General features: G+C 36.4%; 1 protein-coding gene across 1 annotated transcript; it reads right to left on the bottom strand.

The window, feature by feature from the left end:
• Positions 1–1232: 1232 nt before the first annotated feature.
• On the bottom strand, positions 1233–3152 carry LOC131144610 (protein GRAVITROPIC IN THE LIGHT 1). Its single transcript, XM_058093344.1, has one exon. The coding sequence runs from the start codon at positions 2673–2675 to the stop codon at positions 1308–1310; it is 1368 nt and encodes a 455-aa protein (XP_057949327.1). The 5' UTR covers positions 2676–3152; the 3' UTR covers positions 1233–1307.
• Positions 3153–14502: the final 11350 nt, after the last annotated feature.

Genomic DNA, 14502 nt, shown 5'->3' with positions numbered 1-14502 from the left:
ATTAATACCAAAATACTTTTTGAAAAATAAATTTTTTATTATATAAAAATAAAAAATAATTTTATTTGTAATAATAGTTGAGGTGGTTACAATATGACTTCATTCTCCATTTTATAAAAGATAAAAGCGTCGTATTTTAATCGAAACAATTATCAGGGATAAAACGGTCATCTCCAAAATTATAGTTACATGTTAGTTCGTAAACTAATGAAAGTTAGTGCAATTAACAATTAGAGCCAAATTTAAGGATTTCTTTAGTTGTTGAAAGTCTTTTTTATTTTTTTATTTTTTATTTTTTTTAAGAATTATAAAAAATGTTAACTAACTTTTTTAGTTTTTTAATATTTGTATAAAATAATAAAAATCTTCCGCACAATTTGCACACGAAAATAATTTTATTTTCTAATCTATTTTAAAAAGTATTATGTTATTTTTTTAGTTTTTTAAATTGTATAGAAAGTGGGGGAATATCTTTTTTATTATTTCCTAGATTTATGTATTCTTATCTTGTGTTTGGAAGCCATAGTATTTGAATCTTGAATTTATATATGCTTAAATCTAAATAAAATATAATATAAAATCATATTTATTTTCTTCTAAATATATATGAATACAAACTTTAAATTACATCTTCTCAAACATTATCTTTTATATATATATATATATATATATATATTTAAAAAATGTAAAACAAATAGTCTTAATTATTTTAAAAAATGTTCAAAAATAAAAAATATTAAACAATTTGAAAAAATTAAAAAAAAATTTATATTTGTAATTATTTTAAAATTTAATATATATATATATATATATATATTTGTGCAACTAAACGAACCTTTTTCCCTCTTTTTTTCAATAAAAATTTTAGAAAAAAAATTAATTTGACATTTCTATGCTTTGTTTAAAAATTTAAAATAAGAATTACTTTTTTTTTTTAAAAAGATCCTAAATTTAAATATATATATATATATATATATATATATATATATATATTAACCAGTTTAATTGTCATGATTTAAAGTTAGGAACTAACCTGTAACTCAATGAAACTTGGGCTCAGAAAAAATAAATAAATAAATAAGAAAATGTAGAAGATACATGCAGTATGCTAACATACGCGCCGTATCACGCGCCTCCTCATCCCGGCCACAGGAATCTAATTCACTTTCCCAAGCGAGGCGAAGTTTATGCACTCGCCTCCCTAATGGCCGGAGCGTTCCGAAAAGCGCGTGGGAATGGAAATCATCATATATTTACAAATTTTTTATACATGACTTTATAAAGACAAAACCCCAACAGCGAAGAAATTAGCTCGCCGGAGCTGTCACCGGAGATAAATACACTTGACTCTGTATTACAGTTTTACAAATCTTGAAGCCGGGCACTACCGTAAAAGCCACCTGGAAATCTTCCGACGAGAGCATCGACTCGTCGTCGTTCACGCACTCCATGAACACCTCCGAGAACCGGCAATTCTTCCTTACCAGGAAGATGCTGGGTTCTTCATCGAAGGAATAAGCCAGAGAGTGTAATAGCCATACCCTTTTCGCCATTTCTGCAAATATGACGAAGAAAGCAGAGTCCGGGCACTCGCCGGAAGTCACGAGATTCCGTTGCCGCAAATTTCCGAACAGTGAGCACTCCATTTTAGGGTGCACAAGCTTCAGATATTTTCCTCTGGTGAATGCCGCAAATGCAGACTGGGGATTTGTAGCGATAAAATGCCTCGGGTTGGCGGACTTGAGCTTCTTGAATCTCTCGAAGAAATGGTGCTGTTTTTGTGCGTCGGGGAGGGAAAAATCGCTCGAGAGCGAGAAGTTTGGGAAATTGAATCCGTCGAACAGTTCTCGCGTCACGAACGATTCGAATACGAAACATCTGTGGCTTGGTTTCGCATATACTATACCTGATTCGATGCAGTTCGCGGCGGCTTCGAGATCCCAGTTTGCGGACTCCATTTCGCGGATCATTTGTTTGACGAAATGCCTGATTGATTTTAAAGCGTAATGCAGAACTTGGATGAAATGGTTCGGATTTAATGTCGCTAGAGTTATGTTCTCGAAAGCGTACAAGTATCCGCTGGAGTTCAGCTTCTTCTCCATGGATTTGTTATAGGAATCGCACTCGTCGAGTTGTGCTTGGAGCGAAGAAATTTCCGAATCCTTTACTTTGACCCGAGACTCGAGGCTCTTCACCGTGATTTCGTAGGTTCTCATGAGACTCTGTTGTTCTTGAATCTCCGAAAGCATCACCGTCACGTGGGGCGGGCAGGGATCAACCTCTTTTCTCAGGAAACCGTGCTTCAATTCCGATAGAACTTTCAGTTCCTTCACCAAGGCCTCGTCGGCGGATTGAATGGCATCGCCATCGTACGGGGACTGAGCTAATTGCAGCTCGGCGTAAGCCGCTTTCACCGACGAAACTCCGGCGAATAGTTTCGAAATAAAAGCTTCCAACGCCGCTCTGTTCCTATTCTTCTCCTTCTCGTCGTCTCCGCGCCGGCGGGCTCTGGCCTCCGCTTCTGGGTCATCTTCTCCGGCCTTGTCCTGCGATTTGAGCTTGAGGATGCCGCAATTGGAGATGGGTCTCGTCGCGGTTTGAATGTGGACGAGTTTTTGGATTGTTCGCACCAATCTGGATTTGGCTGAAGCTGGTTTGGATTTGATTGAATCCATCTGAAACAGAGGAAAATAAATCAGCGGAAGCTGGTGGGAGCAAGATCAATGGTTGGGGTCACTGATCAATCAGATTTTCAAAGGGAAATAATATATGAGAGCGTTTGAAAAGAAGGGATAGAGAATGATAGAAAAGCAAAACCATCTTTGACTCTGTGATCAAACGCGGCGAGGGAGGTGGGAAAGGTAAGATTTAAAGCGCGGGAAAAAGGAAATAGATGAAAAGAAATGTAAACAACAGAGGAAGCTCCCATTGAAGACTAAACTATGGAGGACTCGTAATTCTCTACGCCAGCTTAAAAGAGAGAGAGAGAGAGAGAGATTTTACGTGGCGCTTTCTCTCACTAGTTTCATTCTCTGCCATAAATGGTGTCATTTAATCATCTGCCCCACATAAATAAATGGCCGAGCCTATGAAGAAGAAAGAAGAACAAATGACATTATTGAATATAGGTTGACTTCATTAGTGTTTGATGCGTGGGCAGAGAGTCCTTGATTCTGCAGGCAAATATAAATGGGTTATTAATTTAATGCTTGGTTAAATTTATTCCCAAAAACATTCATATTGCCTGAGCTATTATTTTAAAAATAAGTTAAAATTGTGTTTTGGAAGACGAATTTAACGCACGCTGTATAATTCACTTGAACAAGTTTAAACGATTTTTTCAAATGAAATTTCATACCTCAAGTTAAATTTATGAACTTTTATAAAATATAACTTGCTAAGACTTTAAAAATACTGTTGTAGTTGATTCAATTTAAATAAAATAGTAAGATTTGTGCAGTTTAAAAATGTGGATTGATAATTGCAATTGTTTATATTTGCATTTCACTGTCTAATTTTAAATTGGGACGATTTATTCTTGAAGTTTCATATTTAGTCTAATTCCATATCACTGTTCAGGGATTTAATCAAATTCTAAGGCTCAAAATTACAATTTAAACGAGAAGAAACAAAGTGTAATTCCAATAAAATTCAGGACACTGGCCATAATAAATTCAATATTAATAAAGTAATGCGAAACTTTTTACACACATATATTACAATGTATAGCGCTATAGCGCATGCCCAACGACTGCCTCAAACAAGCTAAGATTCACTCGATTGGTGTGGGAAAAATGGGGGACTCATGAAAGCTTAAAATCCAAAGCATTATGGAGACATAATAATAAACATATCTCCATACTAAGGGGGGGGACAATATAAGTATATCCACCTCTGTTCACGTAATGCTTATTACGCAAGAAAAAACAGAGTAATGACACCACAATACCCCTCTAATCACTGCTTCTTCGACTCTCTGCACCCCATACCCCATACAACGACCTTTTCACATGCAATGCCAATTCCCAATCCAAACCAAAGGTTTCTTCAGCCAAAAGTACCACACATGAAGTATCCAATCTCTTTTTCTTTCTTCTCAAGCATTACTCATAGAGAGAGAGAGAGAGAGAGAGAGAGAGAGAGAGAGAGAGCTTGGGAGTTGATTAATGGTGGAGAGGTTGCAGGAGAGAAGATTTCAGGGGAGGAGCAGGGGAAGATGAAGATGATGATGAGTTATGGGTCCTCTGTCTTCAGACTTTAATCCTCTGTTTATGGTTCCTCTGTTTTGACCGGAGGATTTCAATTCTTCAATCCTCTGTTTATGGGTCCTCTGTTTTGACCAGAGGACTTCAATTCTTCCATCCTCTGTTAATGCCCTGAAAACTCTGCTTGGTTAGAATCTGCCGTTTGAAAGGGGCTGTGAATTTTGAATGGAGTGCGCACGCATTGGGAGTAAAGATTGAATGGAAAGGCTGCACAAAGGACGGGGCCGAAAGAAGAAAGTGACTTTATTAAATAGTCGGACGATGGGACAGCATTAGACTATAAATTAAAATTTCCAGTTTACAAAATAAAACCCAATTAGGGTGGGGCGTTTAATTTTTTTTTCTTTATTCAATTTTTGGAAGGGTTTGGCCCTACGTTTACACTAAGATGGGCGTGTTCTTGGGGTTTGAATAAAATATTCATTTGAATCAAAATTTTCAATATACTAGATTTTTAAATGAACATTTGTCTCAAGCTAAATTGATTGAATCAATGTTCATGGCCAGAAATTACAAAACATATTCTGAGTTTTTTTTTTTTTTTCAAAAATATTAATATCTTCATCAAAATTATTTGAAAATGACCAATTTAAATTATTTTTTTTCTCAAAATGACATGTTTTCAAATATGACAAGATGGGCTTGTGATTCACTATAAAAAATAAAGGAGAAGTTATGTCCTATTACTATTAATAATATTATTCACAATGAGAATGAACTCTTGGGCATAACTGAAAATGATTTATTTATTTTTTTATATGAAATGGTAAACTGAACGCCAAGTAAGCTAAAGAAAATTTAAATGTAGCATGTTATTGAACTCAATTCAAATTGGAAAATATTTATGTAGTAATTAGAATTTATGCTCCAATGCACCTTGACACTAACATTATTTTTTTCCATAAATTGGAGAGGTTTTGATGTAGGACGTTTCTAGAACCCTTAGTCATACCAAAGACCCTCTCACAAATGTGCACACACCAAATACACTTTAAGATAATCCAAGCTTTACAATTAAGTCCAAACATGCAAATTATATATATCCTTACAATAAGACACAATCAAGCATTCAAGTGTTGAAAATCTTCTTGACTTTGAAGAGTTTGTCAGCGGAGTTTGTTCAAAGACATGCAATGGATTTTTTGAAAATGCTACTAGAAGATGAATATTATATTGACAATCTAGGGTGTATTTGGAAGTGTTTGAAATGAGCTTACTGAAATTATTCGGAATGATGAACACAAGACGCTCGAACCTTGCTCGATATCCCGAATGATGATTCTTGGTGCTACTTGGGCTTTGATTGATCCGCTTGATTGTTGAGATAATATTTTCACGCAACATCTATTAGAATGGTAAGATGGAGAATGGAGAATGATAATTTTGTGGCCTCTCGCCACTCAATATCCAGAGGAGATGGGACGTGGTCTCTCACCACTCACTCACAAAGAGGGAGCAAGTTTTAAACTTAAGCACAAGGCAATGACTCTTGATTCAATTCAAAATATTTGATATCCCTAATAATTTACATGTCCAGTTATATATAGAGATGTTGAAACAACCTTTCAGCCATAGGTAAATAAAATATAACAAAGCTTTGAATGGAAAATAATCAAGTGAAACAAAAAAATAAAAAATGCAGAAATTTCAAAATAAATAGTCTCATTCTTCGACCTTCCAGATGTTCAATACTTTGAATTAGCTCACCTACCATATACCAAATTAAACATATGGAAGTATTCTTTGCAACACATTTTGAATCACTCTATTTGGATTTTTGTAGAGAAAGTTATGACATATTTGGTGAAGGTGTACAACTATTCATGTGATGCAGAATTTCTAAGCAAATGACTACTGTTATTGGGCTGCCAACTCGTGCACACTTTGAACTTCATGTGTTTCCATATACCCAAAGAAATGCATAGGAGTCTTCCTTTCAACCCAATTGGAATAAGGTTATTTGGGCCTTTGTAGATGAAGTTATTCATTTTTTTTTTTTGTAAAGGTGCGTAGTTGTCTTCCTCCCAACAAATGTATCCACGTGACACCATCTCATTGAATGTTATGTCTAGGGAGTGTTGATCCCCATCATCTCTCCTTGTCCGAGAAGAATTCTTCCCTGAAGAATTTTGTTGTAGATACTCAATGTATAGTTTTGGGTTGAGGCGCAGAATTTCTTTCTTTAAGATTCAACTTCGTTATGATAGGGGCTTGCCTTTCCATTTGACCAAGTATTTTTGATATGATCCAGCCCATCTTTGCGTTGTTTTATCATCCAAAATTTTTTCAATTTGCTCAAGTTTATTGGGTGGAATTAATGGTGGTGGCAAAGGCAATTTTGGCTCTTTAGTAGTATCTGTGCCTATAAATAGGGAAAGATCACCTGCAGGGTTAGTATGGCTTGGCTCTGAAAAAAATTGGCTTCAAGAAAATCGGTTAGATCTTCAACATTAAATATATTGTTTATGCCATTATCAAGAGGAATATCTAGCATGTATGCATTAGAGCTTATTTTCTCCAGGACTTTAAATGGTCTCATTTTTTAGCATAAAACTTTCTTACCCTTCCTGAAGGAATTCGTTTGGGACGAATCCAAACCATAATCATATCACCTTTTTAAAATTCTTGCAACCTGTGATGTATGTTAGCCATAGATTTATAATGCTCATTGCTCAAATTAATTTTCATTCTTATCTCAGAGTGTAAGTTATGTATGTGTTTTGCAAAAGTATCAACTGACTCGCTAACTCTAGACTCTGGTGGCAATGGAATGAGGTCTATAGGCTTCCTAGGACTATAACTAATGAATACCTGAAAAAGGCTAAGTCCTATGATCCTATTCACTGAGCTATTGAATGCAAACTCTGCCATAGGAAGGCATAAATCCCATGTGGCGATATGCACTCCAACAAAGCAGCGCAGTAGGTCACCAAGGCTCCTATTTACCACTTCAATTTGTCCATTGGTCTGGGGATGGTATGCACTTGAGAACTTAAAGCTTGGTACCTAGCATTGCCCACAAATTTTTCCAGAAGTAGCTAAAAAATTTAACATTTCTATCAGAAACAATGGTCTTAGGAAGACCATGAAGTCTCACTACCTCTCGAAAAAATATGGTGGCAATTTTAGATGCATCATGTGTTTTGTTGCATGGAATAAAATGTGACATCTTAGAAAATCTATCCACAACAACAAATACTGAATCATTTCCCCTCACAGTCCTAGGGAGTCCTAGTACAAAGTCCATGCTAATTTCTTGCCAAGGTACGTGTGGTATTGGCAATGGAGTGTATAACCCAGTGTTTTGTTTCTTGCCTTTAGCTGCCAGACATGTGCGGTAGTGGGAAACAATTCTAGCAACATCCCTCTTGAGACTAGGCCAATAAAACCTATCTTCTACCATAGCAATTGTCTTGTCCCTACCAAAATGACCTGCGGGGCCAATCAACTAGTCACGTAGAGATGTGGATGGGATGCACAATCTTGTTCCCTTGAAAAGGAACCCATTATGAATGACAAAATTGGAGTGAGTAATAGAAGTACCCTGAACCAGATGAGGGAATATATCAAGAAAGTCATGACACTGAGGGTATTCCTGTTTGATGCTTTCAAAGCCAATAACCTTGACATGGAGTGTCCGCAATGTGGCTATGACTCGGCTCAAAGCATCAACTACTTTGTTCTCGACACCAACTCGGTGTTTGAGCACAAAGGTGTACTATTGTATTTACTCGACCCATTTTATGTGTCTATGCCCCAACTTCCTTTTTGTATGCAAATACCTAAGGGCCTAGTGGTCAGAGTATAAGACAAACTCCTGGGGAAGGAGGTAATGTCTCCAGTGTCGTAATGACTGCACTACAACATGAAACTCTTTGTCATAAATGGAATATCTCTATTTTGCTTCATTCAACTTCTCGCTGAAGAACGTAGTCAGGTGACCTTCTTGACTAAGCACTCCTCCTATGCCAACTCCTGATGCATCACATGCAACCTCAACTAATTTATGAAAATTAGGGAGTCGTAACACTGGTGCTCTAGTCATCATATCCTTAATATCTAAAAAGGCTTTGGTCATAAATTTTGACCATGAAAATTCACCTTTCTTGAGAGAGTTTGTAATGGGAGCCATGACAGTGTTGAAAACCCATGAAAACTCTGTTGACTTTTTGAGTCTAATCTCTATTTTGATGCTAACCAAACACAAGGATCTTATGTGTGCATCTAATTTGTGAACATGTTTACAATACAACACACACATGAGGTATATAAGAAATGGAAGCCTAAAGAATACAAAGAACACATTCCCTTGGCAGATTCCATAAAGAACAAGAAAAGCAAAAGAAAATTGAAGACATTATTTGGTTTTAAATTGTATATGTATTCAATAATTGCATGGCATGCATGATGTGATCGATAAGCTCAACACGAGCATAGACAGACCCTAAGGACCAACATTTTTCACACAAAACCTTTTTCTAAAAAGGCCAAAATCATACAGGTTTTTCAAATAAATTTAGGGTTAAAAATCAGGGCAAAAGCAAAGTCGGTCGACCGACGCTGCGTTTTTAGGCTTAATTAAAAGCCTCGGTCGACTGACTAGTTTATGTGTTATAGCCCTTGGTTGGCCGAACACACTCAAAACCCAAATTCAAAGTTTGACTTGGCTAGATTGACCAAACCCACCATGCACAAATTGTCTTGGTCGACCAAACTAGTCAGAAGTCAACATTTTGACTTCCTTCGGTCGACCATTTTGAATTGAACGCACCTACCTCGGTCGATCAAACCATAAAACACTATCACCCCAATTGCTTTGTCGACCAAACCTTATAGTTCAAAGTTTTCTTGGTCGACCGAACCTCTTGAATGGTAAACCGACCTTTGTCTTGATCGACCAAACCCATGAAGGGTTCAAAATCGCCCTGAGATGGTCGACCAAACCTGTAGTTTAAAATTGCAATGGTCAATTGAACTTATAAAAGTGGTCGACCAAACCTTGACCATGGTTGACAGAAACTCTCAGGTTGGAAATTTTTTAAGGGCTAAAACGTCATTAATTTTTAATTGAACTTTTCAAAATGACGAGCGTATCCCCAATGGTCATAAATTTCCTAGAGTCTATTATACCCCTTTCATTTTCTTAATTAACAACTTTGATTAGCTTTAAAAATTCTCTCAAATATTTTTTTTTAATCAAAGTTCCCCCTTTTCAATTTCTATTTCAAAAATCTTTTTGGGGTTAAAGTTTTACACTCTCCCATCCCTCTTTCACTCTTTCTTTGAAAATCAACCTTGAAAAGAGAAATTCATTTTGGCCATTCTTTTTTTTGTATTCAAAGGCATATACTCTCATTTAATCTTTGTTTGAAAATCTTCTTGAGAGTTTGCATAGGCTTTCTCCCGATTATTTCGATCTCTTGATAATAATTTTTGGGAGTAAACCTTATTATGGCTTGTGAACCTTGCACATTTATTGCAAGTGTCCAAAAGTTCACTAATCTTCATTGCAAAAATCCTTTTGAGCTTAAAACTCAAGGTTCTCTAGTTACACCTTGATAAAATATTTTTGAGAAAATCTTATTAGGGTTTAAATCTTTGAAGCATTTATTATATACATTATATTTCAAAGATTGCATACATTATTCTGAAAACACCCTTACTCTCTGAGTTTTATTTCATATCATATTAGAAAGTATGTATTTGAGATTTAATGTGTACATTTTTACTTCTATTTAGAAGCATGCTCATATGTACAAAAAATGTTTTTAATGTATCGATTGGGTTCAACTCAGAATTGAACTGGAGAGTCTTCGCCCCGTAAAGGAGACCGGTTTGATTCAGCCCAAAAATTGAACTGGGGTGTCTCCGCCCCATAAGGGAGAACAGTTGGGCTCAACCTGGTAATTGAGTTGGGGTTTACCTCGCTTCGTAAGGAGAGATTGTAATGGCTTTTGCTCTGCCTATTTAAGTGAGTGGTGTTAGTTGAATCCTTGGGGGTATGCTCAAGGTGGGGATGTAGGCTGGTTTGGCCTAACATTGATAACAAATATCATGTGTTGTATTCGCACACTTTAATTTCCGCACATGTATGCTTGTTCATTTATCGCTATCATTGCTTTTGCATACATGCCCTTTATTTAAATGAGATATGCGTCTTGAATATTAAATGAGATATGGAGTGGTGATTGTATGCAAGTATTTAATTTACTGAGAATGTCTTATTTGGCTTAAATATTTGCATACTTGATTAACTAGGAATGTTTAGACAGACCCTAGGTTGTGAAATACTGGCTGCGAATTGAGTTCAACTTAGGAGAAATTTTTAATACCCAATTCACCCCCCTCTTGGCAATACACCAATTCCAACAAACTCCTTGTCTCATGAATGTTTTTGGGAGTGGGCCAATCCCTGATGGCCTTGACCTTTCTGAGGTCAACAGAAACTTCCTTGTGAGAGACAAAAAACCCTAAGAAGATGACTTGTGTGGTCATAAAGACACACTTCTTTAGGTTTTCATACAATTTCTATTCTCTTAGGACGTCAAAGATGCTCCTCAAGTGGAGAAGGTGATCCTCCCTAGTCTAACTATAGATTAAAACATCATCAAAGTAGACTACTAGGAAGTGCCCAATGAAAGGTCTTAAAAGTTGGGTCATAACTCTCATGAAATTGCTTGGTGCTTTAGTTAAGCTGAAGGGCATTACTAACCACTCATATAACCCATCCTTTATCTTGAAAGTAGCTTTCCACTCATCCCCTAGTCGGATTCTAATTTGATGGTATCTAATTTTAAGATCTATCTTGGAAAATATTTTGGATCCCACGATCAAATCAAGCATGTTGTCAAGTCTAGGTATGGGAAATCGATACTTGATGGTGATCTTGTTAATAGCTCTACTATCAATGCACATCCTCCAGGTGCCATCATTTTTGGGAGTGAGAAGGGCAGGACATGCACATGGCCTCATGCTCTCCTGAATAAAACCCTTTTCCCTTAGCTCATCTACTTGCCTCTTTAGCTCGTCATGTTTCTTTGGGTTCATTCTATAATGTGGCAAATTAGGAAGAGATGAACCAGGAACAAGATCAATAGCATGTTAAATATATCTCATTGAAGGCAATTCACTAGGTGGCTCATAAATGACTTCCTCAAACTTGGAAAGTATGGGGAATACATTCAGAGGTGTCTCCTATTCAAGACTCTTCAGCTCATCTTCCTTGGCAACAACCACATAAACGACCTGAGTTTCTTACCTCTCAAACTCAAAGTCCTTCTTGTCAGAATAGGTAAGGATCGACCAACTTGTTTTCCTTTCTTCTCCTCTTTCTTCTTCCTTTTCTCACTCTTGGGCTCATATAGACTGAGAATGATTTTCTTGCCATTAAACTTGAAAAAGTAGGTGTTGTGTTGACCTTATAGGTCACACCCAGTTTTGATTATGACAAATACTCATTATATCTGATGAGTGTTTGAGATTATATACAGGAACCTAAATTGTCAAGATCAAGATGCACATAGACAAAGTGAAGATTGAAGACCAAATCTCTTTATGATTGTAATATATATTTCAGTTGTGTAATTGGTTTGTAATGGTAATTAGGACTTTACCTGTAATAATCATCACACACTTCACATGCATGGTCTAATAGGTAAGTTCAAACTCAAATTGAATCATAACTAAAATGGACCTAGAAAAGACCTAAGACACTCACTGTTGCACTTATATGTATTAGGCACTTGAATAGAGTGATTTTGAATTAAAATAGAACCAAAATGAACATTTTATGCACTTTCGGTTGACCAACATATGCAGTTCATTCTGCCCCCGATCGACAAAACCCGGTTTAGGTCAACCGGTTGACCACAATCTGGTCGACTAAGCCATGATAGTTCATTTGACCCTGGTCGACCGAAACCCCTTGAAGTCAATAGTTTGACTTCCTGGTCAACCTAGACATTTTTGTACTGCACCAACTTGGTCGACCGAGTTCCCACGTGTGGGAACCCAATGGTCTGCTCGACCTACCAGTTAGTTCATTTTCACCCTGGGTCGACCGAACTACGTTGATTTTGAAAAATCACCTTAGAAACACCATCCCAATCGACCGACCCTGGAGTTCAAAATTGGCCCGGTTAATCGTCATATGAACCTCAGTCGACCGAAAGTCTTCTAGTCGACCGGTGCTCTCGGGTTGCCTGTATTTTTTACCGTGGTTAAATATTTTTAACAGGGTTAAAATCACTAAAACATCATTAATCTTTTCTAATAATACCAACCTTGTCCCTAACGGTCATAATTCATTAGGTGTCTATAAATACCCTTTCATTTGGGAAAATTAGCAACAAGATTAGCAAACCCAATCAAAAATTCTCTCTCAAGCCAAATATTTTCTACTACTCATTTTCTTACTCCAATCACTCATACTTACCCTCTTCGTTTGCTTAAATCTTCTGTAAGTTGATTGAGTGTTTGTTTTAAATAGGTTTGCTCTCCCATCCTTGATTGACTGATTTGATTTTTACGAAAGCTAAACCTAAGTGTTCTTAGGGGGACTTTACTAATAAGTCTCACCTAAGAAGACTTGTATTGAACTTCCAAGTATTGCATTTTCGTTGCAATAGATTAGGAAGTTTGTATTTGTTTTTGGGTTGCAAAAACTTTTGAAAAAACATTCTCAAATATCTTGGGTAATTTATTTTGACATAGTTTTGAAAAGATATTTGTTTATGTGATATTGATCTTTGTTGCAATATTCATTAACTTCCATGTCATTTGTTGAATACAAAGATTAAGTATATTTTGCAAACCAAACATATATATTATTTGATATTTACATGATTGAGATATCCTACTGATTGACATATTTAAGACTTGATTGATATCTTTGTTTGAACACGTTGATTGGATATCCAGTGAAACAAAGAATATACTGGTTTGCACTCTCACGCACTGATTACATCAATAGAAAATATCTATTTGAGAGTTGACATATTGTAAACCACATTGAGCTTACTTATTATATCTTATGGGTGGTGTATGTGATTGCACGTAATTGGGTACACATATGCTTTACTTGAAAGCATAATCACTGTACCAACTTGACTGTGAAAATGCTATTGTATTTCTAGGCACGAGCCTGAAGAAGGAGACTAGCCCTTTGAAATAGTCTTGGATTGGCTTAGACCCGGTTAGGAAAGTTAGGTGCACCATCTTATTAAGGTGTAGGTTGAGGCCAGCCTTGTTAATTGACATGGTTGTAAAGGTTGAGGTTAGTCCTCTGGTAATTGACCTGGTTGTAATCGGTGCCGCTCCACCCATTAGGTGAGCCTTTAGTGGAATCCTCGGGCTTGCGAGTTAGAGGCGGGGACGTAGGCATAGTTGGTCGAACCCTGATAACATATCATGTACTTTGTTTATATTTTTGCACTTTATATTTACTGCACATATATGTTATGGTGTGAATGATGCATTTAATTTAAATTTTCACACATTATATTATTGGTGCATTTGGAATTGCATAGAAAGTCCCTAGGTTGTATTATACGAGCATTTCATTTAACCTAGGAGATAAATTTTAAAATTCCAATTCACCCCCCTTTTTGGAATATACCAATTCTAATAATTGGTATCAAAGCCTCGTTGCATTAGACTTAAACGTCTTTGCAAAAAGGTCACAATTGCTTAAATTGGTGTATCCCCATTCGGTGAAGGATAGTCACCTTTCAGTCCTCCTACATTTTGTGGTGTTGATTACACCGTCTGTAAAACTAAAATGAGCATATTTGTAAAATCTAAGAATTGGAGGGCCTGGCAGGTGATTGATAAGGGAATTTGTATGCCTGTAGAAAATGATATTAATTTGTTGCATGCAAATTCACATGCCATGGACATGCTGTATTGTGTTTTAGATACTGATATTCTTCATGAGATTATGGCATGTGGTAGTACACAGGAAATTTGGGTTAAGTTGGAAAAGAGATATGAAGAGACCCAGGAAAGGGAGATTGCCACTCTAGAAACTCCAAGATTAGATGATCTGGTAGTGGCGAATCATGAGCTGGTAATCAACGAGGAGGTATATGATTCACCTCCTGTTTCCATTTGTTATGCAGTTGATGATTCTTATGTTGATTGTTGCAAAATATCATGTGAAGAATCATCTATTGATCTTTGTGAAAATACTGCTGCTGTTGCATGCAATGATTCATGTGAAAATTATTGTGTTAATTCG

This window comes from Malania oleifera, chromosome 12 (assembly GCF_029873635.1).
Source record: "Malania oleifera isolate guangnan ecotype guangnan chromosome 12, ASM2987363v1, whole genome shotgun sequence".
In the NCBI taxonomy this organism is placed as follows: Eukaryota; Viridiplantae; Streptophyta; class Magnoliopsida; order Santalales; family Ximeniaceae; genus Malania; species Malania oleifera.
This window is presented reverse-complemented; position numbering and strand designations above follow the sequence as displayed.

Coding starts and splice junctions, on each gene's coding strand:
- LOC131144610 (XM_058093344.1), bottom strand. CDS start 2,675: ATGGATTCAATCAAATCCAAACCAGCTTCAGCCAAATCCAGATTGGTG.